Below are 25,448 nucleotides of genomic sequence, written 5' to 3'. Positions count from 1 at the left end.
ACCAGCCTGGCCAACATGGTGAAACCCTGTCTCTACTAAAAATACAAAAATTAGCCGGGCATGATGGCAGGCGCCTGTAATCCCAACTACTCGGGAGGCTGAGGCAGAAGAATCACTTGAACCCAGGAGGCGAAGGTTGCAGTGAGCCAAGATCGTGCCATTGCACTCCAGTCTGGGCGACACGAGCAAAACTCCGTCTCAAACAAACAAACAAACAAACAAACAAATATTAAACACCACAGCATTGAAGTAATAATGAAACTATCACTTATTTATTAAGAAGTACTAGTTGTTGATAGGTAAAAATTTAATATAGAAGTTAGCCACTAGATGGCGCCAAAAAGACAAAATTTGTGGTTGTCTTGCTTTATCCCTTTGGGATAAGTGAATTTTGCAAAGCAGATGTGAAGGATGGCAGTAAACTTAATGGACTGATTTAGGTCAAGGAAGAGGTGTCTCAGCATTTGTTACTTTCATTTTATCTTTTCAAATCTTGAAGTTTTAAAAAAGATTTTATATTTTAAATTTAAGTTGTTTTTTTTTTTCATTTCAAATCAAATCAATTTTAGGCATATGCTTATCAATATTGTAGTGGAATTTGTCACATGAGAATAATTTTAGATGCTAGCTTAATTATATATTATATATATTATATTATATATAGTTGCCAATCTATTAATAACAACTCTAGATTCCTTGGATTCATATATTCATCACTTCCCTGCCCTTTGTGCCCCCACCATCTCTCCAACTCAGTGATGTCGGTGGAAGACAGAGCATGCTTTTCTAGTTTCATGCCCACGGATTTAGAGTTGAAATTTAAAAAGATATAAACTTTTATAGTTCATGGGAATCTCGTGTTTATAATACATTACAGGATAATAAATTTATATGGCTTACATGCCACTTTCTAGGGAATATCTGCTAGCATGGAGGAACATCTAAAAAATTAAAGTGTATTCAATTTTACTGACTTTTACTATCAAATTGATAACATTCTGTTCATTTTTCACACCTGAAGTCTTTCACAATTTTATCTGCATAGGCTGAAACGAATTGTTGAAATCCAATGTAGATGGATGATTACCCGTCTTTAGTCGACCTTTTTCCAGGTCTGCAGGATTATTTCTTGGCATGCAAGGTTCGGAGTAATTAGTAAATGCACAGCCTTGGAATGAACTGCTTCAGAAAAGGCATGCTTCCAGGAACTTGGTCCGTTTTGTTCTATCCTCTCTCTGCTGACCGGGCAACATTTACTATCATGAGATATCAGCAACCCTGAGTAAAGGTAGAAAGCACACATGGTACTTAAATATCCTCTCCAGCCGGGCCACACTCGGGTCACTTTAGGCCGTGAAATTGCACCACATGTATAATGTCCGGCTTCCTCAGAGCACTTTGGCTACTGCCTGATTATGAGAGTAAAGGTCAGAAAGAACCAAAGTTGTCTTATCATTAGAAGTAGTCATCCCGGCCGGGCGCGGTGGCCCAGCACTTCGGGAGGCCGAGGTAGGCGGATCATGAGGTCAGGAGATCGAGACCATCCTGGCGAACACGGTGAAACCCCGTCTCTACTAAAAATACAAAAAATTAGCCGGGCGAGGTGGCAGGCACCTGTAGTCCCAGCTACTCGGGAGGCCGAGGCAGGAGAATGGCATGAGCCTGGGAGGCAGAGCTTGCAGTGGGCCGAGATCACGCCACGGCACTCCAGCCTGGGTGACAGAGCGAGACTCCATCTCAAAAAAAAAAAAAAAAAAAAAAAAAAAAGTAGTCATCCCATGTATCTTCACTGCAAATGGAAAATGCAGAAACAGTGGTGAGCAGGACTGAGGTTAGAATAAATGGATGGAAAAATTAATCAACAGACAACTGAGATAAGGAAACAACATCTCTGTCTTGTCAATATTCAGGGATCCAGAAAGTTAATCAAGAACATTATCTTAATGGCATTACGGTTTGAAAATGGGGTTCATCATTATTATTCTTTTTTTTTTTTAAGGCAGACTTTTGCTCTGTCACCCAGCAACTTCCACCTCCTGGGTAATCCTGAGTAGCTGGGATTACAGGCATGCACCACCATGCCTAGCTAATTTTCATTTTGTATTTTTGGTATTTTTAGTATTTTTCTATTTTGTATTTTGCCCAGGCTGGTCTTGAACTCCTGAGCTCAAGCAATCGCCTACCTTGGCCTCCCAAAGGGCTGGGATTACAGGCGTGAGCCACCATGCCCAGCCTATATCATTAATCAAGTTTCTAATAGGAATATAAACCTTTAAAAGCCCTTAATATAAGTTAGAACTTATTTCCTGTTTTTATTCTAGGATACCCAAACCGCCGAATTCAACAGTAGGGTAAGTAAATAACTTATATTTTCCTTCTCTGTTATAATCAAAGAAAAAAAATTGACATTTCTTATGTCTCAGAAGTGTGAAAACAAGTGAGACTTTCCATGAAAACTTTTCTTTTGTTTGTTTTTTTGTTTTGTTTTGTTTTTGTTTTTGTTTTTGAGACGGAGTCTTACTTTGTCGCCCAGGCTGGAGTACAGTGGTGCCATCACAGCTCACTGCAGCCTTGACCTCCCCGGGATCAGGCGATCCTTCCACCTCCCAAGTAGCTGGGACTACAGGTGTGCACCACTATGCCTGACTAATTTTTGTAGAGATGGATTCTTGCCATGTCGCCCAGACTGGTCTTGAACCCCTGGGCTCAAGTGATCCGCCCACCTCGGCCTCCCAAAGTACTGGATTACAGGTGTGAGCCACAGTGCCTGGCCTGAAAACTATGTTTTAATAGTTGGAAGGAAAGGCTGGTGCAAGTCCAGGATAACATTACTTTTATTTCTCTCCTATTATATCCCCTGCAAATCTTTTTTAGTACATGTTTTATTTTCATATAATTTTAGATTCATAGAATTATTGTGAAGATAGTGTGGAGAGTTCCCATATACATCACACGCAGTTTCCCCTATTGTTAACATCTCACATTAATATGGCACATTTGTCACGATTAATGAACTATTGCTGATGCATTACAATGACCCATGCTTTATCCATGCTTTATCCAGATTTCCTCAGTTTTTCCCTCATGTCCTTCTTCTGTCCCAGGATCCCATCCAGCGTACCGCATTACATTTAGTCATCATCTCTCCTTAGGTTCCTCTTGGCTGTGACAGTTTCTCAGACTTCCCTTGTTTTAATGACCTTGACAGTGATTAGGATTATTAGTTAGATATTTTGTAGAATGCCCCCAAACTGGGCTTTGACTGATACTTTTCTTATGGTTAGAGCTGGATGATGTATTTGCGGAAGGAAGACCACGGAGCTAAAGTGCTGTTTTCATGACATCGTAGCAAGGGTACATGCCGGCAGCATGATCTATCCCTGGTAATGCTAACCCTGACCGCCCCGCACAGGTGTCCTCCGCAGGTTTCCCCGCTGCACACACACTCCTTCTTCCCTCCTGTCCCCCCTGCACTCTAGAAGAAGCTCTCTGTGTCTGCGCGCAGCCCACACTTAAGGCATCTGGATTTATACTCCACCTTCTTGAAAGCAGAGTACCTGCATAAATTAGCTGGCATTCTACTCCATTTACTTATTTATTCAATCACTTCTTTCTCTCAGTATAGACTCATGGACATTTATTTTGTACTTTAGTACTTAGGCAGCAATCCAATACCACTTTCTTTTGTTACTAAGATTGGCAATGAGGAGCTCTTTGAGTTCGCTCCTATATTCCTTTGACATTTCCCCATCATTGTGGGGTTTTGACTTTTTTTTTTTTTTCTCCTTTTAGCATTTCCTTTCTTTCTGTCACTCTAAGATAATCCAGGCTCATCTTATATAATAGCTCCCAGAGTGGCCGGGCACAGTGGCTCACACCTGTAATCCTAGCACTTTGGGAGGCTGAGGCGGGCAGATCACAAGCTCAGGAGTTCAAGACCAGCCTGGCCAACATGGTGAAACCCTGTCTCTACTAAAGATACAAAAAATTAGTCTGGCATGGCAAGTGCCTGTAATCCCAGCTACTCGGGAGGCTGAGGCAGGAGAATCGCTTGAACCCAGGAAGCAGAGGTTGCAGTGAGCCGAGATCGCGCCATTACACTCCAGCCTGGGTAACAGAGCAAGACTCCGTCTCAAAAATAATAATAATAATAATAACTCCCAGAAACCCTAGCTCCTTTGATTGAAGATAGGTGTTAGAAGCCGAGATCTGAGCACCCAGTGTCCTCCGTGCCACTGGAGTCCTCTATCAAGCTTAACAGAAATTATTAAGCTGCCATTTAAAAAGTTGTGTTTCAGCTAAAGACCTATTCAAAAGGCTATTAAAATTAATGTCTAGGTTTTTTTGGTTTTTCTATTTTTAAAAAAACGACGAAGTGAAGAACCCTTGTCTTGGGCTTTTCAAATTCTCTTCATAAACAGTTTGAAAAGTAAAGTCCTTTTTGTTAGGTCACATTTCTTGGATTCACCTTTCTCCTTGCAGCCTGGCAAGTTCCAAGGTGGGGGGCCGGAAGTCTGAGATCAAGGCGTCAGCCGGGTTGGTTCCTTCTGAGGACTGTGATAGAGACTCTGTCCCATGCCTCTCCCCTGGCTTTTGGGCTTTGCTGGTGATCTTTGGTGCTCCTTGGCTTGTAGATGCATCATCCCAATCTCTGCCTCATCTTCACATGGCATTCTTCTCGGGTGTTTGTCTGTGTCCAACTTTCCGTTTCTTAAAAGGATACCAGGCGTATTGGGTTAGGGGCCCACCCTGCTCCAGTATGGAGTAACTTGGTCTTAACTAAGTATATCTATAATGACCCTATTTCCATACAAGGTTACAGTATGTGGCCCTGGAGATTATGGATGGGGGTGGAGGGGAGGAATTCAACACATAACACTTGGTCTTGCTTTTTTCTACTTAATTTTCTTGTTATGAATAACATTTCTCTATCCCATGGACTTCCTAATTTTGCTTTTCTTCTGGTTTAGACAGCTCCCACATGGTTTGTTTGTTTTTTGTTTTTTGTTTTTTGTTTACCTCTGCCAATTCTCCAAATGATAGGAAAATTATACCCCTATGCTCTCTTTAACATGTTTATTTTTTCCTTCAGTGTGCTAGCTGTTTTTGGCTTTTTGATTTTGAAGCAGTACTGTGTACATAAACAGGAAGTATATTTTGTTGATTGATTGCTTAAAGAAACAGATGCCCTGGGTTGAAAGTTCATTCCAAGATGGTTAGAGATCACTTTGCTGAAGCAGAATGCCCAAAACAATTCATGGGAGCCTCTTAAAATAAGACACAGTAATTAAAAGCAACTAGAAATTCTTCCTATATACCATTCTAAAAACACGGGCCAGGCGCGGTGGCTCAAGCCTGTAATCTCAGCACTTTGGGAGGCCGAGACGGGCGGATCACGAGGTCAGGAGATCAAGACCATCCTGGCTAACACGGTGAAACCCCGTCTCTACTAAAAAATACAAAAAACTAGCCAGGCGAGGTGGCAGCGCCTGTAGTCCCAGCTACTCCGGAGGCTGAGGCAGGAGAATGGCGTGAACCCGGGAGGCGGAGCTTGCAGTGAGCCGAGATCGCGCCACTGCACTCCAGCCTGGGCGACAGAGTGAGACTCCGTCTCAAAAAAAAAAAAAAAAAAAAAAAACACAAAACAAAAAAACACAAAACTCGTTTATTTTCTGCTTTATATTTTTTATACCAGTTATGAAACTTATTCACTGATAAAGAATTAAGCATGATTTATTTTAAAATTAAATTTAGTTTTATCTAGCAAAATTAAGAAAATGTCCTGTTTTATGGTATACATTCCAAGAGAATGCCAACTCCATGAGCACAGGGACATCGACTCACTGTCCTGTCCCCCAGCATTAGAACAGTTTCTGCCGTTAAAAAAGGGGTCCCAATAAATATTTGGTGATTAATTTTTTCAATCATACTTCTTTCTGTTCTTTTCATTTTGTTTTTTTCCCTCAATAAATCATAGAGAGATCTGCTTGCCATATCCAATTGAACACCCCTACCACACACACACCTGTCGTGGCGCCATGTTCCCCACCTTCACGTCACCTGACGACCTCTACACAGGCATTAAAGCCCGCACCCAGCAGCCCTTTCCTCCCACGGTGCCAACCAAGACTTATGATTCAACAGTTTTGAAGACAAGAGGTAAAATGTGATCTAGAATCAGAACTGTATTAATTCTTATTATTGGGGTTTCTTCAATAATAAAATTAAAGCAAGGAGCACAAAGGACTCAAGTCACAAATGTGTGACTCAGTAGATCAGGAAACTTGTTCTCAGCTGCAACTTTACAATCAGCTGGAGCACCACCACCGACCCATCAAATTGGACTCTTTGCAAGTGCTCCCAAACTTTCCCCTAGACAAAACGTTGTAGAATTGGTGGTTTTTATTCCGCTTCTATTTTTATTTATGTCCTGCTCTCATGGTTTAGTTTTTAAAAATTTCATCCTAGCCCAGGTGATCAGCACAAGGGACAGTGTTTGGATCAATCATAGAGTCTGGATGTGGGTGCAGCAGCAGTGATAGAATTGAAAGATCCCCATTGAAATAAGATGCAGAAAGCAATGGGAGTAGTTTGTTCAGTCCTTCTTCACACCCTGGAGCACGTTCTCCCAGCTGCAAACCTTAGAGTCTTTGTGAATGTGTTTTATCAGAGAGGACAGGAATCCCGTACACTAGTCATTGAATCTCTCCCACACTAGACACCTTAGTCTTTGCTGAGGAGACCTACGCATGTGCGTAAACAGAGAGGCCACCTCTGGAGAAAGAGTGAAAACACTCAAGAGAGAGGGATGAAAATGATACATGGTAGGCAAAGGCAAATATTTGTTGAGTGCACTTAGGTGAGGTAGAAAAGACTCAAGAATTGTCCTATCCTGCAGGACAAGACTCAAGAATTATCCTGTCCTATCCTACACATGAATATTTGGACCAAAATGCAAGGACAGAATATTGCCATCATCGGCCTCAACTTCAGTGTCTTATTAGCAGACAGTAACGTTTTGAAAGCTAGCATAGTGGAGTATGTAAGAGCATGGATTCTGGAGTCAGATGCATGAGTAGAATTCTGGATCTGCCACTTACTTACCTGTGGTCCATGGGAGAGTTTCTGAACTTCTCTGTTCTGCTTCCCAGTTTGCAAAATGGGAATATTATTAATAGTACCCACTTATCAAATAACAGAGATAAATGTTAGCGGTTATTCTCTTACCCTGCTAGCATATAATCACTGCGGTATGTGTGTACCATGCTGAACTTTCCCATTGCCTCTCAGACCAGGCAGCATTGGAAAAAGGCAGTGAAAGCTGTATCAAGTGTACTGGCTGTTAGTGTTGGGCACCATGCTTAGCTACCCAGCAGAAGTGGTGAGAGATGGTGCTGTGCAAAAGAGCTATAAATGTTCTAAAGGAAATGATAGGTATGATGCCTCAACAAGTAAAATTTGTATGACTTTGTTATATAAATTGTCAAAGTAAATTTCTTTTTCTCAATCCTGAATTCAGTAATTTCTGAAATCATATGAAGTACATATAGTTAGCAAGAAATCACAGAAATATGTGTTTAATTCATATCAACACTTTTTTTTTTTTTGAAATGGAGTCTTGCTCTGTTGCCCAGGCCTAGAGTGCAGTGGCACTTTCTGGAACCTCTGCTTCCTAGGTCCAAGTGATTCTCCTGCCTTAGCCTCCCAAGTAGCAGGGACTACAGGCATGTGCCACCACACCCACCTAGTTTTTGTATTTTTAGTAGAGACAGGGTTTCACCATGTTGGCCAGGCTGGTCTCGAACTCCTGACCTCAAGTGATCTGCCCACCTCAGCCTCACAAAGTGCTGGGATTACAGGCATGAGCCACCATGGCCAGCCCATAAAAACACTTTTCAGTGCAGTAGTACATAAGGAACTGAAAACACAAGTTATCCTCTTAATTTCCTGCTCTTCCAACCCTCTACCTCTCTCCAACCATTCAGTCACTCAGGGAATTTTTAAAAGATGAGCATACTCTAACAACCCTTATCAAAAAATCTTTCCAGGAACTAGTATATGGCATTAGGTTTCTACTCTTTCACTTGTTTTAATTATTCTTTATTAGTAATAGGAAGCATGGGCCAAGTGTGGTGATTCATGCCTGTAATCCTAGCACTTTGGGAGGCCAAAGTGGGCAAATCACTTGAGTCCAGGAGTTCAAGACCAGCCTGGCTAATATGGCAAACTCTAACTCTACTAAAAATACAAAAACTAGCCGGGCGTGGAGGTGCATGCCTGTAGTCCTAGCTAATTGGGCAGCTGAGGCATGAGAGTCTCTTGAACCCAGGAGGCAGAGGTTACAGTGAGCTGAGATCATGCCACTGCACTCCAGCCTGGGTGACAGAGAGACTCTGTCTCAAAAAAAAAAAGAGAGAGAGAAAAGGAAGGGAGGGAGGGAGGAGGGAGGAAGGAAGGGAAAGGAAGAGAGAGAGAAAGAGTAAGGGAGGGAGGGAAGAAGGAAGGGAGGGAGGGAGGGAGGGAGAAGGAAGGAAGGAAGTTAAGAGTTCAGGCTCTAGACTCAGATTGCCTGAGTCTGAAGTCTACCTGTGAGATGGGGACAAATCACTTATTCTCTCTCTGCTTCAATTTCCTCATTTACTAAAGTTGGAATAACTATACCTTTCTTATAGTAATGTTAAAAATTGCATGTGATGATATATATAAAACAGTACTGTGACTGGCACATGGTAAGTGTTCAATAAACGCCTGCACTTGTTCTTATTACATATGAAGATGGGTGTTCAGAACATTCTTTAACTTGAAACTTATCACGAGAGCAAAGCAAGCCATGCTGTTTGGTAAAGCTTATCAAATTATAAAACAAAATCTAAGAAGCCGTATTGTTTAAGATGTTCCCTTTCAATACCTTTTTGGTAAGCAGGTACTAACTCAGTTTCAGAAAACTTGATATTTAGGCAGAGAAAAGCCAAGACAGGTAATATGGAAATGTATTTGTTGAGCCCCCAGAGACCAGAAAAAAAGATCAGAAAGAGGATCCAGGAACACTTATTATTTACCTAAGATCTCTCTCATTAGGAAGAAAGGTGAAGTACTAGTGACTCCTATTACTACTGAGAGCACTAGGGTTAAAGACTCATTCTCACGCTGTGTGGCCCACATGCTGCTCCTGTACGTGCTCAAGAATTCAAGAGCAACAAGCCCAGTGTGGTGGCCTGGCCTGCCCTGCCCTTGTAGTCTTAGTTATTCAGGATGCTGAGGTAGGAAGATCATTTGAGCCCAGGGGTTCAAGTCCAGCTTAAGAAACATAGCAAGATGCTATCTTAAAAAATATATAAAAATAAAAGAGAATTCAGGAGCAAGCTGAATCTCTCTAAAGCTGTAACTACATAGGTAAAATATACACCAACATCCATCTCTACCTTATATTATCTCATTTCTATTTATTGGACCTATTAATCCCTTAAAAGACTGTTCTTATTTATTGCTTTTCCTGAAATTTTCAGGTAATCCTTATAGATATGAACTGATTGATATTCCCATGGATTCAAAGAAGAAAGCACTGACTTGGCCAGGTCAGGGTGTATATTATGATGTAAGTATCTTTTTAAATGTGTGTTTAAGAGAAAGTAACAAATATTTTTAGTCAATACATTTATAAAAATCTAGGCTGGGCATGGTGGCACATGCCTGTAATCCCAACACTTTTTGAAGCCAAGGTGCACAGATTGCTTGAGGTCAGGAGTTTGAGACCAGCCTGACCAACATGGTGAAACCCTGTCTCTACTAGAAAATACAAAAATTAGCCGATTATGGTGGTGCATTTCTGTAGTCCCAGCTACTTGGGAGGCTGAGGCACGAGAATCACTTGAACCTGGGAGGTGAAGGTTGCAGTGAGCCAAGATCATGCCACTGCACTCCAGCCTGAGCAACAGAGTGAGACTCTGTCTCAAAAAAAAAAAAAAAATCTAAAAGATTGTTTTCATTTTCCATCTGAATGTAAAATTTGAGATTTTGACTGTGACTTACATTTTTCAGTTTTCTTAGCTGATTTCATGTACTGTTGGTAGTTATGGAACATTCCACAGTTACCAAAAAAAAAAAAAAAAGATTGCCCCCAGGAAGATGGTAGGGGAGGGCTGCATTTCTCACACTGTGTTCCTCCAACCCTGTTCTTACAACTTATAATACATCCAGTCACTCCAAATATGCATAGAGTAAATGGAAGATTTCCAGAAAGATTTACAAGCTATTATTGTTCCAGCCATATTATCATATTGGTGTCAAGTCTAAAATGAAATAAAACAATAGGCACCATTTATTGAGAAATTGCTACACACCTAACCACTCTAAATACATCATTTAACCCTTTCAATAACCTCCTAAGGTTAGCATCATCATTTTCATTTTATAGATAAGGAAACTGGTGACTAAGAATTTGTGACTATGTCATGATCACAGAAATCAGGTTTGTGAAGTTCTAGTCTCTGACCTTAACCTCTGCCCCGTAACTCCACATGGATAAAAAGAGAAAATTATAAGTCAAGAGGGAAAATATCTAGACATTTGAAAATAATAATGGCTAACATGGTTGGTGAGAAGCAGTGCCAAGTGTTCTCCATATATTATCCCGTGGCATCCAGCAATCCATGAGATAGGCAAGTGAGAGGTTGGAAACATTTGAATTTTACTTGGCAAATCATTATGACAGGCCCAGCATGTGGTCACTGCCATGTCACAGAGTCATCTATAAAGTAAGTCATTTCCTGTTTGTTTTTTAAAGTTAAACATCAGAAAGAATTCCTAACGAAGTGTCTGTTTTACTGGATCTCTTTCAGTTTTTAAGCAAAATCTATATCTAAGCAACCCAGAAATATGAGAAGTTATTCTAGAACTCATCCTATCATTACATGTTCTTATAGCCAAAGGCTCCAGATCTGTAGCTAAGTTTCTTCCTAGTCATTAAAATCCTGTTTTCCTCATGTCACATTCCTTTAGCAGCCATCCTGAATAGCTCTCCTCTGCCTGAGTGTAAATCCCGATACTTTAACTGAGGTGCAGAGACCCCTCAGGATCTGCCCTTACCTCCAGCCTGCAGCCTGGCCCCACCCTCTAGTTCCCAAACAGGTTCATGCCATTTCGCTTCCTGGAAGCCCTCCTCCAGGGCCTCTCTGCCCAATACTTGTTAATTCAAGGCCCAGCTCAACCCTCCTCGTTTCTGTTGTGTAGCAAAGAGAACCAGGTCAGGAGGCCTGTGTGCTTGCTGGTCACTCCTCTGTTGCCATTTGCTGCATAAGTTATATGAGGCAGATTATTTCCCTTTTCTGAGCTTTAATTCATAAAACATATCTGGGTAATTTCACTAAAATCTGTCCTGTAAATTTCACAAGATATGCAGATCATATGAAAGATTGAAAACCTAGAAAATACTATAATTTGTAAGGCATTATTATTACTCCAGCAGAAATGATAGCTCCCTCTTCTAAATTCTACAACACATACTGTAACCAGTAACTTTTCACATGTATTTCATATTTCACCAACTAAATTACGAGTTATTTCAGAACAGAATATGTTATGTGTATATCCCCACAGTGCATTATACATAAATATTTTTGACTGATTATTTATTTCTTTTTTTTTTTTTTTGAGACGGAGTCTCGCTCTGTCTCCCAGGCTGGAGTGCAGTGGCCGGATCTCAGCTCACTGCAAGCTCCGCCTCCCGGGTCCACGCCATTCTCCTGCCTCAGCCTCCCGAGTAGCTGGGACTACAGGCGCCCGCCACCTCGCCCGGCTAGTTTTTTTTGTATTTTTTAGTAGAGATGGGGTTTCACCATGTTAGCCAGGATGGTCTCGATCTCCTGACCTCATGATCCACCCGTCTCGGCCTCCCAAAGTGCTGGGATTACAGGCTTGAACCACGCCCGGCCGATTATTTATTTCTTATTTCTGATGATTAATCCCACTTTCTTAATCTTTATTAACTGCTCTTAATTTTCGACCTTTCAGATTTTCTTCTGGCTCATCCCTAACTCTAACCAAGTGTTGCGTTTCCCTGGACAAAGAAGTAAAAATAAAATAGATACTGAGCTTCATGGGAGTAACTCATGACTCACCTTTTTTTTTCTCTAATCTCTAGGATAATACCCTATACTTGTCCTTCCTATTTTTTCTGCCTTTCATCATGTAATTGGGGGAGGTAATCTACAGCGTTCTGTATCTACAATGCTCTATTCCCATTAAAGGATTTTTTTTTTAAGAGACGAGGTCTCATTATGTTGCCCCATAACCAGAAAGGAGGAATTGTTGAGTATAGCCTACAGCTGCCTCCTCATGTCTTTTAAGTTTGGCCTAAAGATTTTTCCATACAGAATGAACTGTAACCTAACTGGATGCATAAACAGACTGTAACCTACTATTGTGCCGATCACCTAGCTTTAGCTGTTTCTGTGTCTCACTTCCGTTTTCTATAGGTCACTTTCCTTTTTCTGTCCATAAACCTTCTTCCACCACCTGGCAGTGGCAGAGTCTCTGAACCTATTTTGGTTTGGCAACTGCCCAGTTTATGAGTTGGTTTTTGTTTAATTAAATGCTTTAAATTCTAAAATATATAAATAAAAATGAGAAACAAAAGAAAAAGAGATAGCCAGACGCAGTGGCTCATGTCTGTAATCCCTTTGGGAGGCATTTTGGGAGGCCAAGGCGGGTGGATCACTTGAGGTCAGGGGTTCGAGACCAGCCTGACCAACATGGCGAAACCCCGTCTCTACTAAAAATACAAAAATTAGCTGGGCGTGGTGGGGCATGCCTGTAATCTCAGCTACTCAGGAGGCCGAGGCAGGAGAATCGCATGAACTCGGGAGGCAGAGGCTGCCATGAACCAAGATGGCACTACTGCGTTCCAGCCTGGGTGAGAGTAAGACTCTGTCTCAAAAAAAAAAAAAAAAGAGAGAGAGAGAGAGAAAGAGAGACAGATTCTGTCTCATGCTGCCTTTCTCAGGTCTATTAATTATTTAACACCAGGCTGGAGTGCAGTGGCTGTTCACAGGTGCGATCATGGCACACCATATTCTCAAACTTCTGGCCTCATGCATTCTCCTGCTTCAGCCTCCTAAGTATCTAGGACTGCAGCTGTGCACCACCACACCAGGCTCAGGAGGATATTTTTTTATAGTATTTACCTTTCCTATTGCCAGAGCAGTGGTCCTCAACCTTGGCTGCACATTAGAATCGCCAGGGGTGCAGGCTGCATCCCACACCAATTAAATCCTTCTCTGAGAATGGAACTCATAGCAAGAATGCCTTGTTTTTGAAGGACTTGTAACTTGCATTTCTGGGATAATAGTCTTCCCTCTCCTTCTACTGTACCCAGGGAAGGAGAAGGGACACTACCAACCTGATACACAGGTCCAAAAATGTGTCACCCAGCTGCAAAACAGAAAACTCCAGGAACCATATGTTAGTACTTCCCATCCAAGCCAATAAGAAAATATGTATAACATACTGCTCCAACACTTATGAGTTCTGTGACCTGGGTAACATACTTAATCCTTCAATACCTGGTTTCCTCATAGATAAAGCAGGAATAATAATAAAATCTACCTGATAGTGCCGTCCTGAGAATGAAATACACAGAAAAGCACCCAGCACAATATTTGTACATCGTAAGCTCATAATAAATATTAGCTGCTATTATTATTATTATTTCAATGGTTATAGTATTTTGTTGACCTAGCAACATAAAGAAATGGGTAACCTTGGAAAGGAGAATATTCCACATAAGAAAGTTAACCTTTTAAAAATTAATTCCCGGGGCTTCATGTTAACAGAGTGTGTTAAATGTCGTTTTTCCCTCCTCCTTTCACATTGCATGTGGATGCAGCAGCTCTGCCTTCAGCAGCTACTGAGATCAGGCGCCCCTTTCCCACCCAGACCCCAGAGCTGCCCTAGCTTTGCCTCTTTGGACTGGCCCAGTTTTCCAGAGTCATTAGTGGTCATTGCACTTATCACTCTATTCAGGGCCTCTTCTGCTACCCTTCTCTTCCTGCTGAGATCTCTTCTCACTGACCATTTCCGTCCATTACCGAACCAGTCAACATTCCTTTTCCTTTTCCAATTGGCAAACATAAATAGGTTTTATTTTTGTTTTGAGATGGAGTCTTGCTCTGTCACCCACGCTGAAGTGCAGTGGCATGATCTCAGCTCACTGCAGCCTCCACCTTCTGGGTTCAAGCGATTCTCCTGCCTCAGTCTCCGGAGTTGCTGAGCCCACAGGTGTGCCCCACTATGCCCAGCTAATTTTTCTATTTTTAGTAGAGATAGGGGTTCACCGTGTTGTCCAGTTTGGTTTCAAACTCCTGACCTCAAGTGATCCTCCCTCCACGGCCTCCCAAAGTCCTGGGATTACAGGTGTGAGCCACTGTGCGCGGCCCATACATAGGTTTTAATACTTGACTCTTCTGGACTGTTTGTGTCATTGCTTACTCAAGTGGCTGAAGACTTTTGTCCGATTTCTCAAGAGCTTAAATGTCTAGCCTTAGCTTTTAGGATATGAGAATAGTCTCTAGGATGAAATCTACCTTGTAATAATTTTTTTGATAAGATGAGATATAATCACAAAGGTCAAGTGCCATACGCCTCCTTACCTTGGACTTTTTGAAATGTTTTTAAGAAAACCATTTTCAAAGCCTCGCTGAGAATAACACAATGTTCATTACAACCCAGTTTTCTGCAAACCTAAATATTTGGACAGACCCTTGGCTTCCCTTTGAGAGAGAGCTCACCAATATCACCCCTTCAAAGGGGAGCAGTTTTTCTTCTTGATCCACCTGCCACCTTTCCAATCTAAACTGCCCATCCCCATCCTAGAGATACTTTCCTCATTCCAGGGACAGTTCTCTCTCCAACACACCACCCATACTCCACACTCATCCTTAAGTGGCCAGAATGAATTTGGTGATCATGCGGGGACCTCCTTTAGAAAGGAGTCATCTTATCAAATAACTGGACGCCCACAGTGCACCTCTCCGTGGCCACCAGCACCCTGTGCCCCCTCCCACCTGTTCAGGCCCATTGACATACAAGGGGCCCAGAATGGGAAACAAACGGTCTGTCTCTCTCCTCATCTACCGTCTCACACCGCCAGTGTTCCCGCCATTCCATCTCAGGCAGCACTGTTATCCAACCAGGTGTCCTCTTCTCCCTTCAGCCCTCTGTCTTTCCTAAGCCCTGACTAGATGCCAAAAATAATTCTCTCTGCCAGTCTCTTATTTGCTCCCTCTCTCCGTCTCTCTCTCTCTCTCTTTTCATTCCAGATGTAAATGAACAAAGTGCCTTATCATAACCTGTTAGTGTAAAAATGGTGCTAATACAATAGAATTAATTAAAATATCTAATAAAGAACCAGTATTCTCAAATGCTAAGGCCTCTGCAAATGGCAATGTGGTCTCCACAGTAAACCTTTTAACCTCCCCTATTTAACCTGGTTAAGTCCCATCATTCAAGACTAAAATAAAACAAACAAAAAAACTATATTTGCTTTTTTTGTTTCATTTAATATATTACAACCATGTTATTTTAGTGATAATTTATGGAGTTTTGGTGCCTAGCACAGAACTCTCAAAACCTTGTACATGGTTTTGCATGCAATAGGTATTCAGTAAGTGTTTAATAAATAGGTTATGAGTTACATATATTATATGAGCTATGCTGGGAATGTAACCACAATTTATATAGTACTATCCCTCTGAGAATATATTCCAAATTCAAAACAACTAATGTCACTTCTTTGTAGACTGGAGTGTCTGCCTAGAAACTAACATCTCAGGAACTGTAATTCCTTTCTGCTGTGGGCTTATCTTCCATATCAGATACAAACTCTACCCTGAGTTTAGTATATTGAGCCAATGAATACCTTTGGAGTGAATGGTTTCCACCACCCCTCTCTCATTATCCTCTCAGAGTAACATCCCCTTAACATACTGAAAACTGATCAGTTCCCCTCTCAAATGTTTCCTGCCTCTTTAGTCCCTTCTCAAGACATCACAGGCTACAGTAAAATTTCACATTGCTTATTTCCTTTCCCACACCCTTGAATGTGTTTCAGTAGGTCTCTGTTGTTAGTTCAACCAGTGTAAGACACGAGATTAATCCAGCCCCGCAGCACAATATTTTTTTAAAAGTCCTTCTTGGCTGGGCATAGTGGCTCACGCCTGTCATCCCAGCATTTTGGGAGGCCAAGACAGGCAAATCACCTGAGATCAGGAGTTCAAGACCAGCCTGGCCAACCATGGTGAAACCCCATCTCTACTAAAAGTACAAAAATTAGCCAGGTATGGTGGTGGGCACCTATAATCCTGGCTACTTGAGAGGCTGAGGCAGGAGAATCACATGAACCCGGGAAGCAGAGGTTGTAGTGAGCCAAGATCGCACCACTGCACTCCAGCCTGGGGGACAAGAGCAAGACTCCATCTCAAAAAAAACAAAAACAAAAAACAGTCCTTCTTATTTCCAAGTAAGCTGGCTCTGCAAATAATGAAAAAGATAAGGGGATCAAAGGGGGCTTTCTTTATCCCTGAATAAGTAAGACACACATTTGTTAAAGGTTTACAGGGGTAGCAGTGCCTTTTCCCATGAGTACTCTATATGTAAAATGGAATCACTTCAATCTCAAAGGGTTGCTATGACCAGCATAACCCTTAGGCCCAGGAACTTTAGAAGGCCCCACACTTTAGAGGGCCAGTTCTGGCCTTCTACTGGCTGTGGCCCTTTCTGTGGAGCAAGCAGGTATGTTCATCTGGAGCCCATGCTCCCCTGTCTCCCTCCCCTGACCATGATCTTGAACCACAGAATTCCCTGACCAAATGGCTTTGAACCCAATCCTAGGCCCTTCTTGGGGTCTATTCCTCAACTCCATCCACCCACGGGTTAGCAGTGCTGCCAAGCTGTCTTATACCTCATGGCCAAAGGAGTGACCAAAATATGACTGCATGCCTGTTTGCTAGAAGTGGGGTGGGGGATAAATGGAGCGGGTAAAGAAGAAAGCAGTCAGGGTGCTGAGGCCAGGGACCAGCGGCTGGCTTTTCCTGAACCACCCTGTCCCAGTGCAGAACTCGAAGTAGTCCAAGAAGTCCAATTTTAAACCTGGAAAGGAACATATTTTATGTAACATTTATTTACTTGATTTATAAATTAAACTATTTAGACAAATGGAATACGGACTTCTATTTTCTTTTTTTTTTGAGATGGAGTCTTGCTCTGTCACCCAGGCTGGAGTGCAGTGGCGCGATCTCGGCTCACTGCAAGCTCCGCCTCCCGGGTTCATGCCATTCTCCTGCCTCAGCCTCCCGAGTAGCTGGAACTACAGGCGCCCGCCACCACTCCCAGCTAATTTTTTTTTTTTTTTTTTTTGTATTTTTAGTAGAAACGGGGTTTCACTGTGTTCACCAGTATGGTCTCGATCTCCTGACTCGTGATCTGCCTGCTTCGGCCTCCCAAAGTGCTGGGATTACAGGCGTGAGCCACTGGGCCTGGCCCATTTGTACTTTCATCCCAGGCCCTCAGGTGTTAAGGGTGGGCCTGGCTGTAAGGGCACCCAGCAGCCTAATGTTCAGGAAATGCTAGTTCCACACTTGCCACCACTATCCATACCTCTGCTCCTGCTGTTCCTTTGGCCTCCACATCTCTGTGCGTCATTCAAGGCCCAGTTTCTGCGTATAACATGACATGGCCTCTCATCTCCACCCTCCCTCCCTGTTTCCCAGCTCCACTTCCCCATTCAGGTGGAATCAATCTCTGCCTTCTTTGAACTTTCAAATAATTGTGTCTCATGGTCGAGCATGGTCTATAATCCTAATGCTTGATAGGCTGAAGTAAGAGGATCACTTGAGGTCAGGAGTCTGAGACCAGGCTGGGCAACATGATGAGACCCTGTCTCTACAAAAAGTATTTTTTAAAGAAAAAGCCAGGAGTGGTCGTACAGGCCTGTATTCCAGGCTGTTCAGGAGGCTGAAGCCAGAGGATCACTTGAGCCCAAGGGTTGGAGGTTTCAGTGAACTATAATTGTACCACTGCACTCCCGCCTGGGTGGCAGAGTGAGACCCTGTCTCTGAAAAAAAAAAAAAAAAAAAGTACTATATAAATTTCTTTCTTTTTTTTTTTTTTTTTTTGAGACGGAGTCTCGCTCTGTTGCCCAGGCTGGAGTGCAGTGGTGCGATCTCTGCTCACTGCAAGCTCTGCTGCCTCCCGAGTTCACACCATTCTCCTGCCTCAGCCTCCCTAGAAGCTGGGACTACAGGCACCCGCCACCACGCCGGGTAATTTTTTTGTATTTTTAGTAGAGACAGAGTTTCACCGTGTTCGCCAGGATGGTCTTGATCTCCTGACCTCATGATCTTCCCACCTCGGCCTCCCAAAGTGCTGGGATTACAGGCATGAGCCACCGCGCCCGGTCCATAAATTTATTTATTTTACAACAAAGAATTACTTTTTTAAATCTTTTTGTCATTTGTGTTTCATGCTTTATCTCCGCTACTAGCGTTCCTGGATGGCAAGATTTGTTTCGGATCCACGCTTGTTTCTAACCCCTACTGTGCACATATAGGTGCTCAGTAAATATTAAGTATCATAAGAGAGATACAGAGAAAAGGTGAATTTCTAAGTAACCAAAAAGACTGCAGTGAAACTCACTTATTCACTCATGTTTACATGCATAGCTTTTTTGAAAATATAAAGTAAAACTCTATAGTTACGTCTGAAGAATGAAAATTTCATTTGAATTTGAGTGATGTAAACTTCATTGGAAATTCATAAAAGACATCAAATGGTTTCATTTCAGGCAGGGAAGGAAAAGTAGAAGGCATACAATGTTAGCTAAACTTGGCCAAACGAGCACCTCAGAGCCCTTTGTATTGCTAATAAAATTTCATTGGAGGTAGAGTATTCAGGGACATTTCTCCAATACACATTATCAAAGTCCCTGCTAAGGCAAAAGACTTTTAGAAAAGACCTTACCATTTATTTGATAGAATATTGTGTTTAACTCTATATATGGTTCCAATTATAGCAATTAGTAATTAACTAGTAATTAATGACCAAAAAAAAACAGTATCTGACTTCAGCCTGGAATTTCCTTTGCCTCTTTCCTGCTGAGATGATGAATCAGCTCTTATTCTACTAGATGACATTAACAGCAGTAATCTTTATGTTCATATTTTAGTTTCCTAGAGGTATTGAGAAAAATAAGCCAGTATTCTACCCAAAACCTCCTAAAACATTCGCTCCTAACACTTCTTTAAATTCATTGGACCCTATTTGCTCTGCCAAAGAAGCCAACATACAAAGAAATCTTGAGAGGTCCCACTGGCTCACTTCGTACACTCATGATTTTACAGGTATGAGTTCACTTTCATAACAAGTAAAAATTAGAACAAAATTGGAGTATTTAACAAATGCTATGACAAGCTTTCAACTTCTCATATTTTTGCATTTTTCTCAATCTAAGTATTTAAATCCTAAGTAATAGGAATTAAGGTGGGTGGTAAATTTCTCTTCATGGGTAGCTGGGAGGTAGGGTTGGTTTTCATTTTATTGGTTCTAATTATATTACAAAGGGAATGGGTAAGTTTTCCTATAAAGGGTGATATAACTGCCGTTCTTCGTTTACCCTAACAAAATAATAAGACGATGTTTCCATTAAGGTCTGGGGCCCATGGACCCCCTTGAACTGGATGATTACCATGAAAAGGTGGTAGCAGAGTTAACAGGACAGATAGGATTTGACCCAGAGCCTGTAAGTAATTACAGTCAACTCTCAGTTATTTGGGGGGAGAGTGCTGGGCTCTTTCTTGGTTTGCCACTTTTTGTGTCACGGGTTTTAGCAACCAAGTTAGCAAATGGAAATTTTTATTCATTTTAGAAGTGAATTCTGAGCTGATTGGAACTGGTTTGAATACTGTGTCTGCTGTTTGGGAAAACAAGCAAGATTTATTTTCTTGGGCTAGGCACAGTGCCTCACACCTGTAATCCCAGCACTTTAGGAGGCTGAGGCGGACAGATCACGAGGTCAGGAGTTCGAGACCAGCCTGGCCAATATGGTGAAACCCTGTCTCTACTAAAAATACAAAAATTAACCAGGCATGGTGGCGCTCACCTCTACTCTCAGCTACTCAGGAGGCTGAGGCAGAAGAATTGCTTGAACCCGGGAGGCAGAGATTGCAGTGAGCCGAGATCGCGCCACTGCACTCCACCCTAGACGACAGAGTGAGACTTCATCTCAAAAAAAAAAAAAAAGGTTTCTTTTCTTCTTCAGAGTGTTTTTGTTTTTTTAAAAAAACAGATTTTCTACTGTGCTACTGTTGCTGAAATAACTTACAAAAGAAGCAGTTTACAAAAGAATTTAATAATTTAATGAGATTCCTAGTAAATTCCGTAGATCTTTGCTTTTTTTTTTTTCTTTTTTGAGACAGAGTCTCACTCTGTCACCAGGCTGGAGTACAGTGGCACGATATCAGCTCACTGCAACCTCCGCCTCCTGAGTTCAAGCAATTCTCGTGCCTCAGCCTCCAGAGTAGCTGGGATTACAGGCACGCAGCACCACACCCAGCTAATTTTTGTATTTGTGGTAGAGACGGAGTTTCACCATGTTGACCAGGATGGTCTCGATCTCCTGACCTCGTGATTCGCCCACCTCAGCCTCACAAAGTGCTGGGATTACAGGTGTGAGCTACTGCGCCCAGCCCCTTGCATATTTATATATCTTGTACATTACCATGCTTTTGAAGAAATAAAGGCTTCCTCTTGCTATTCATAATAATTGAGAGCTGGCTGAATTACAATTAAAAGCCAATACATTCTCTGCAGATATCATAGAGACTTTTAAATTGATTATGCAAAATGGCCTGGAAGAAATAATCAAGCCCTTTAATGAGCAAAGGTGTCATCTATTGGTTTAATTACGTAAATGAGATGAAATGACCTAATAGTTTGCATATGTGTTGTTTTATTTGAGACCTAAATTTTCTTCTCGACTACAAATTTTGAAAACAAAATTAACATTTTAAAGATATATAAATTGTGAAAAACACATGGAAAAACAACTGTAAGATTATTTCAATTTGAACACTTTAAAAACTGAGCTGGGTCAGGCTTGGTGGCTCATGCCTGTAATCCTAGCACTTTGGGAGGCCGAGGTGGGTGGATCACCTGAGGTCAGGAGTTCGAGACCAGCCTAGCCAACATGGTGAGACCCCCGTCTCTACTAAAAATACAAAAATTAGCCAGGCGTGGTGGCAGGCACCTGTAATCCCAGCTACTCCGGAGGCTGAGGCAGGAGAATCGCTTGAACCAGGGGAGGGGGCGGAGGTTGCAGCGAGCCAAGATCATGATGGGCGGGGGAAAAAGAAAACAAAAAAACTGAGCTGAGGGTTGGGTGCCGTGGCTCACGCCTATAATCCCAGTGCTTTGGGAGACCCAGGCAGGTGGATCACCTGAGGTCAGGAGTTCAAGACCAGCCTGGCCAACATGGTAGAACTCTGTCTCTAGTAAAAATACAAAAATTTGTCGGGTGTGGTGGCGCATGCCTGTGGTCCCAGCTACTCAGGAGGCTAAGGCGGGAGAATCGCTTGAATCTGGGAGGCAGAGGTTGCTGTGAGCCAAGGTTGCGCCACCGCACTCCAGCCTGGGCAACAGAGTGAGACTCTGTCTCAAAATAAATTAATAAACATAAAAACTGAACTGAACATACTTATTTTACATTACCTTCAGCATTTCCTAAGTTGATATAAAATCATAACACCAGGAGAAAGTTTATAGACTGTGCTGTATCATTCACTGAAGGGTTTTTTAATGATTTTTATGTGGAATTTGCAATGAGCATTCTTTAAGGATAGAAAATATTATATGAGCACATATTGTCAGGTATGTTCAACAACTGTCCAGATTTCCAGAGATTCGACCCTGTATGGTATGTACAAAATACATATTCCATTATATACAGAATGTTTGCCAAATATATTATACGCAAAATCATTGTGCAAGCAAATCAACTCTTAAATATTTATGAATAACAAGATAAAATATACCTAAGATAATTGGAAGTTTAAAAGAAAGTTTTAGTGAATCTTGCTGGTTTCTGATTAAATCATAAAGAATAGACCGGGAAAACATGTTTTAGTGGTAATAAAAATGTGTATGAAATGTTTTATTGTAGTAGTATAAAGTAAAAGCACTAAAAACTGCTTCTTGCATACAGGAATATATATGGTCAAAGTACAATATGGTAAGTCCTGTCCTTTTTTATGACAAATTTAACAAAGCACGTCAAAGAGTTGAAGTTTTTTCTTTTCATCGCAGTATTTACTCAAACTTGATTAGCTATAGGCTGTAACAAACTTGTTACATCAATATGGAAATTTCTCTATGAACAGACTAGCTTTCAAATGGATGTTCCTAAGTCCGTTTTTTGAAGTCCAAGCTACCGTGATTATTTTCTCACTAGTCTCATTTGTATTATCTCTGCTGTCAATTCCATCATCATTATACATACATTCTTTGGTAGTTTTTTTACTTTAACATATTATTATAAAATGTTTGAACATACAGAAAAGTTAAAATAATTTTATAATTAACACCCATATACTCACCACCTAGATTCTACCACTAACATTTTTACTATGCTTGTTTTATCACATAATCTATCCATCTTTCCATCCCTCTAACCATCCATCATCCAGAAATAATTAAAATATTTTATGCATTTTAGATTAAATTGCAGACATTAGTATACTTCACTCCTAAACATTCAGCATGTATATTATCAACCAGAGTTCAATATTTGTTTGCAGTTGTTTTTTCTCTTAAGGTGAAATAAAGTTCAATTGCACAAATCTTAAGTGTACATTCACTGAGTTTTAACAAATACACCTTTGTAACCCAAACCCCATCAAGATACAGAATACTATCATTCCAGAAAGTTTCCTCCTCATACCCCTTCCCAGTCAGCTGCATCCTCTTCCCACCACCCAGCGTGTATCCATTAATAGCCCTTTAAATACACTCACTACTTTCGCAGTTACCAGACATAATTGAGTTCATAATATTTATAAAACAACTTAAAAAGAAGCACAGACATGACACCTCAGACCAGTGTTTCTCAAAACATAGCACATCTCCAGCCTCACCGTCAGCTGAAATGCTTGTTGAAAATTCAGCTTCCTGTGACCCACTACAGACCTTCTCACCCACAATCTTGGAGGGTCTTAGGAGCTTAGGAATTTCATTTCATGCCAGCTCTGAAGATGATTCTGATTCAGCCAAGGTTTAAGGGCACTTGCTAAGGCCTAATAAAGGAGACTTTAGCTAAGATTAAATAACTGCACATACTGCTAATGCCATCTGTTAGTGATGGACAGAAGTTTTATTCCAGTGATTCCTTTATATCTTTGAAGTTTAAAAGCAGAATACCCACACAGAAAGAGTTCTGTATGTCCAAATAAAACACATGCCCCTTTCATATTCACTAAAACCATTAAAGGAGGAAAATGTATTTGGACCCAAATTTCAATGTCTTTAAATTAATATCAAAGAGCGTTGCAATGTACACTCCTACACCCATCTCATGTGTACTCAGACAGTGAAAATGGGTATGACTTTTGACCTACTATTTATGGCAATATCCCTGATTAATTTTTTTCTCCTTTTTATCCCACAACTACAGCAAGAAAAATTCCATCCTGTCTTCAAACCTCCCAGACCATTGGAAGGACGAATTGCCCGATTAATTCAGAACCGTCGTTCTCTGGAGGCTATAGTCCAGGAAAGACCACGTTCCTGTCCAGACTGTACTCCTAGAGTTTTGTGTAATTTTCATACCTTTGTACCCAGTTCTAAAGAAATGATGGCACTTAGTGATAACACACCAGCAGGTGTGACCCATAAAAACCAGGATATCGAAGAGAAGATTATAGAAGAACAGAGCTTGCTATCTACGTATGAACTCCCATCTTGTTACCCAACAAAAGATCTGACTAGCATTTATGACATAAAGCCATTTCCAAAAATCACAGATACTAAAAAGACAGAAGATTTATACTGGAGACAGCAGTCACTGAAAACCCAACCCACACCTTACTGTAAACCAAACCACTGGATTCACTACGAAAATCTTAAATCTCCCCTGCGTGATCAGTATAATATGTATCCAAACCCTGTTAGCCTTAGTAAACCTAGTGTTTTACAAAATAAACAAGACACGGAAGCTTTCACTTTAGAACATTTTTTAAGTAAGCCAGAAGACGAGTTGGTTTTGAACATGGAAAACAATGAAGAAACAAGACCTATTCTTGGTTGGATTCCTAGAGCTGGAGTGACCAAGCCTCAGACCAACCTGCTGGAGCTTAAGAACTCTTTTTCAAAAACTGGTGCACAAAAGCGTTTCCATAAATCAATTCTAGAAGACCATAAAGACCTCAGGGATAATGAGCATTCAGGGATGAAGCACCAATTCTATGGCCATAATTCCTATTATTTCTATAACTGAGATACTCATTCTTCCCTTCAAAACCCAGCCTCTTGCAAGAAGCTAAAAAATAGAACAGAATTTCCTTCATATTGCTGGATTTTGTTTTCTAGATGAAGCCACAAGGACCTTGTTAATGAGGTTTATGCTTTCAGGAATTTAAGTTAGTATCTGGTTGGAGGAACCCAGAAAAGGTGATGTTCTGACTTCTTGAAAAGTTTAACAATTTGGCAGTAAAATATTAGAACTAGAAAAATGTATAGTCTTTAACCTCTCATCTTCAGATTCTACTCTAAGGAAATTTTCCAAAATCGCAAAAAGCAATGTGTACAACAAAGTTTACATCGTTTCACCAGAAAAAAACTGAAAAGCTGGAAATAACTCAAATGATCAATAATTAATTAATGACTATACAAATTATAATATCTTAATAAAATAAATATGAGAACACTGTCCCTTTATGTAAATTTTTGTACATAGTAGCGTTAGATAGAAAAGACAAAACTCAAACACCCAGTTAATTGAGGGATGGACAGCTCTACAAACTACATTGTCTTAAAAGTATGTGGACTCTGTTCCTTTATGTAAACATGTAAAGAAAATAAGTCAGCGAAAAAAATGAAACCCAAAACTCTCCGCATGTACGCATTACAAATTGAATTGTTTCCTTACTCTTAACCTTCTGACTAAGAAACATAACTATTTCTTTTATGCAGATAAAATTATTTTACTGAAGATCTAGCAATGGCTTTAATTAGCAGCTGGTGAGTTGTAATTATAGCAAGAAAGGAAGGCTTGATATCAGTTATTACAGAGCACCAAATCTTAATTTCTGGAGTGTGTTCTCTAAGAGTTTTGCTAACGCCCATATGCAAGTCAATTCATTTAATGTGCCAAGAGGTAGATTTTAAACATAGTCTATCATGGAAGTTCA

General features: G+C 41.0%; 1 protein-coding gene across 4 annotated transcripts in view; it reads left to right on the top strand.

Moving 5' to 3' along the window:
- SPMIP4 (sperm microtubule inner protein 4) overlaps positions 1-24,962 on the top strand; it is a 45,690-nt gene extending 20,728 nt beyond the window's left edge. Inside the window, exons 5-11 of one of the 4 annotated variants that reach the window (XM_071094942.1) lie at positions 2,322-2,351; positions 5,978-6,159; positions 9,507-9,595; positions 19,217-19,391; positions 19,698-19,789; positions 22,250-22,276; positions 23,714-24,962. In XM_071094942.1, coding sequence (XP_070951043.1) covers positions 2,322-2,351; positions 5,978-6,159; positions 9,507-9,595; positions 19,217-19,391; positions 19,698-19,789; positions 22,250-22,276; positions 23,714-24,535 — 1,417 coding nt within the window. In that variant the 3' untranslated portion in view covers positions 24,536-24,962. The remainder of the gene's footprint in view (positions 1-2,321; positions 2,352-5,977; positions 6,160-9,506; positions 9,596-19,216; positions 19,392-19,697; positions 19,790-22,249; positions 22,277-23,713) is intronic. The other 3 variants (XM_011731204.3, XM_011731205.3, XM_011731206.3) reach the window with 3 other exon arrangements.
- The last annotated feature ends 486 nt before the right edge of the window (positions 24,963-25,448 follow it).

This window comes from Macaca nemestrina, chromosome 4 (assembly GCF_043159975.1).
Source record: "Macaca nemestrina isolate mMacNem1 chromosome 4, mMacNem.hap1, whole genome shotgun sequence".
NCBI classification, from domain to species: domain Eukaryota; kingdom Metazoa; phylum Chordata; class Mammalia; order Primates; family Cercopithecidae; genus Macaca; species Macaca nemestrina.
Note: the sequence above shows the minus strand (reverse complement) of the source record. Positions and strands in the feature narration are given on the sequence as shown.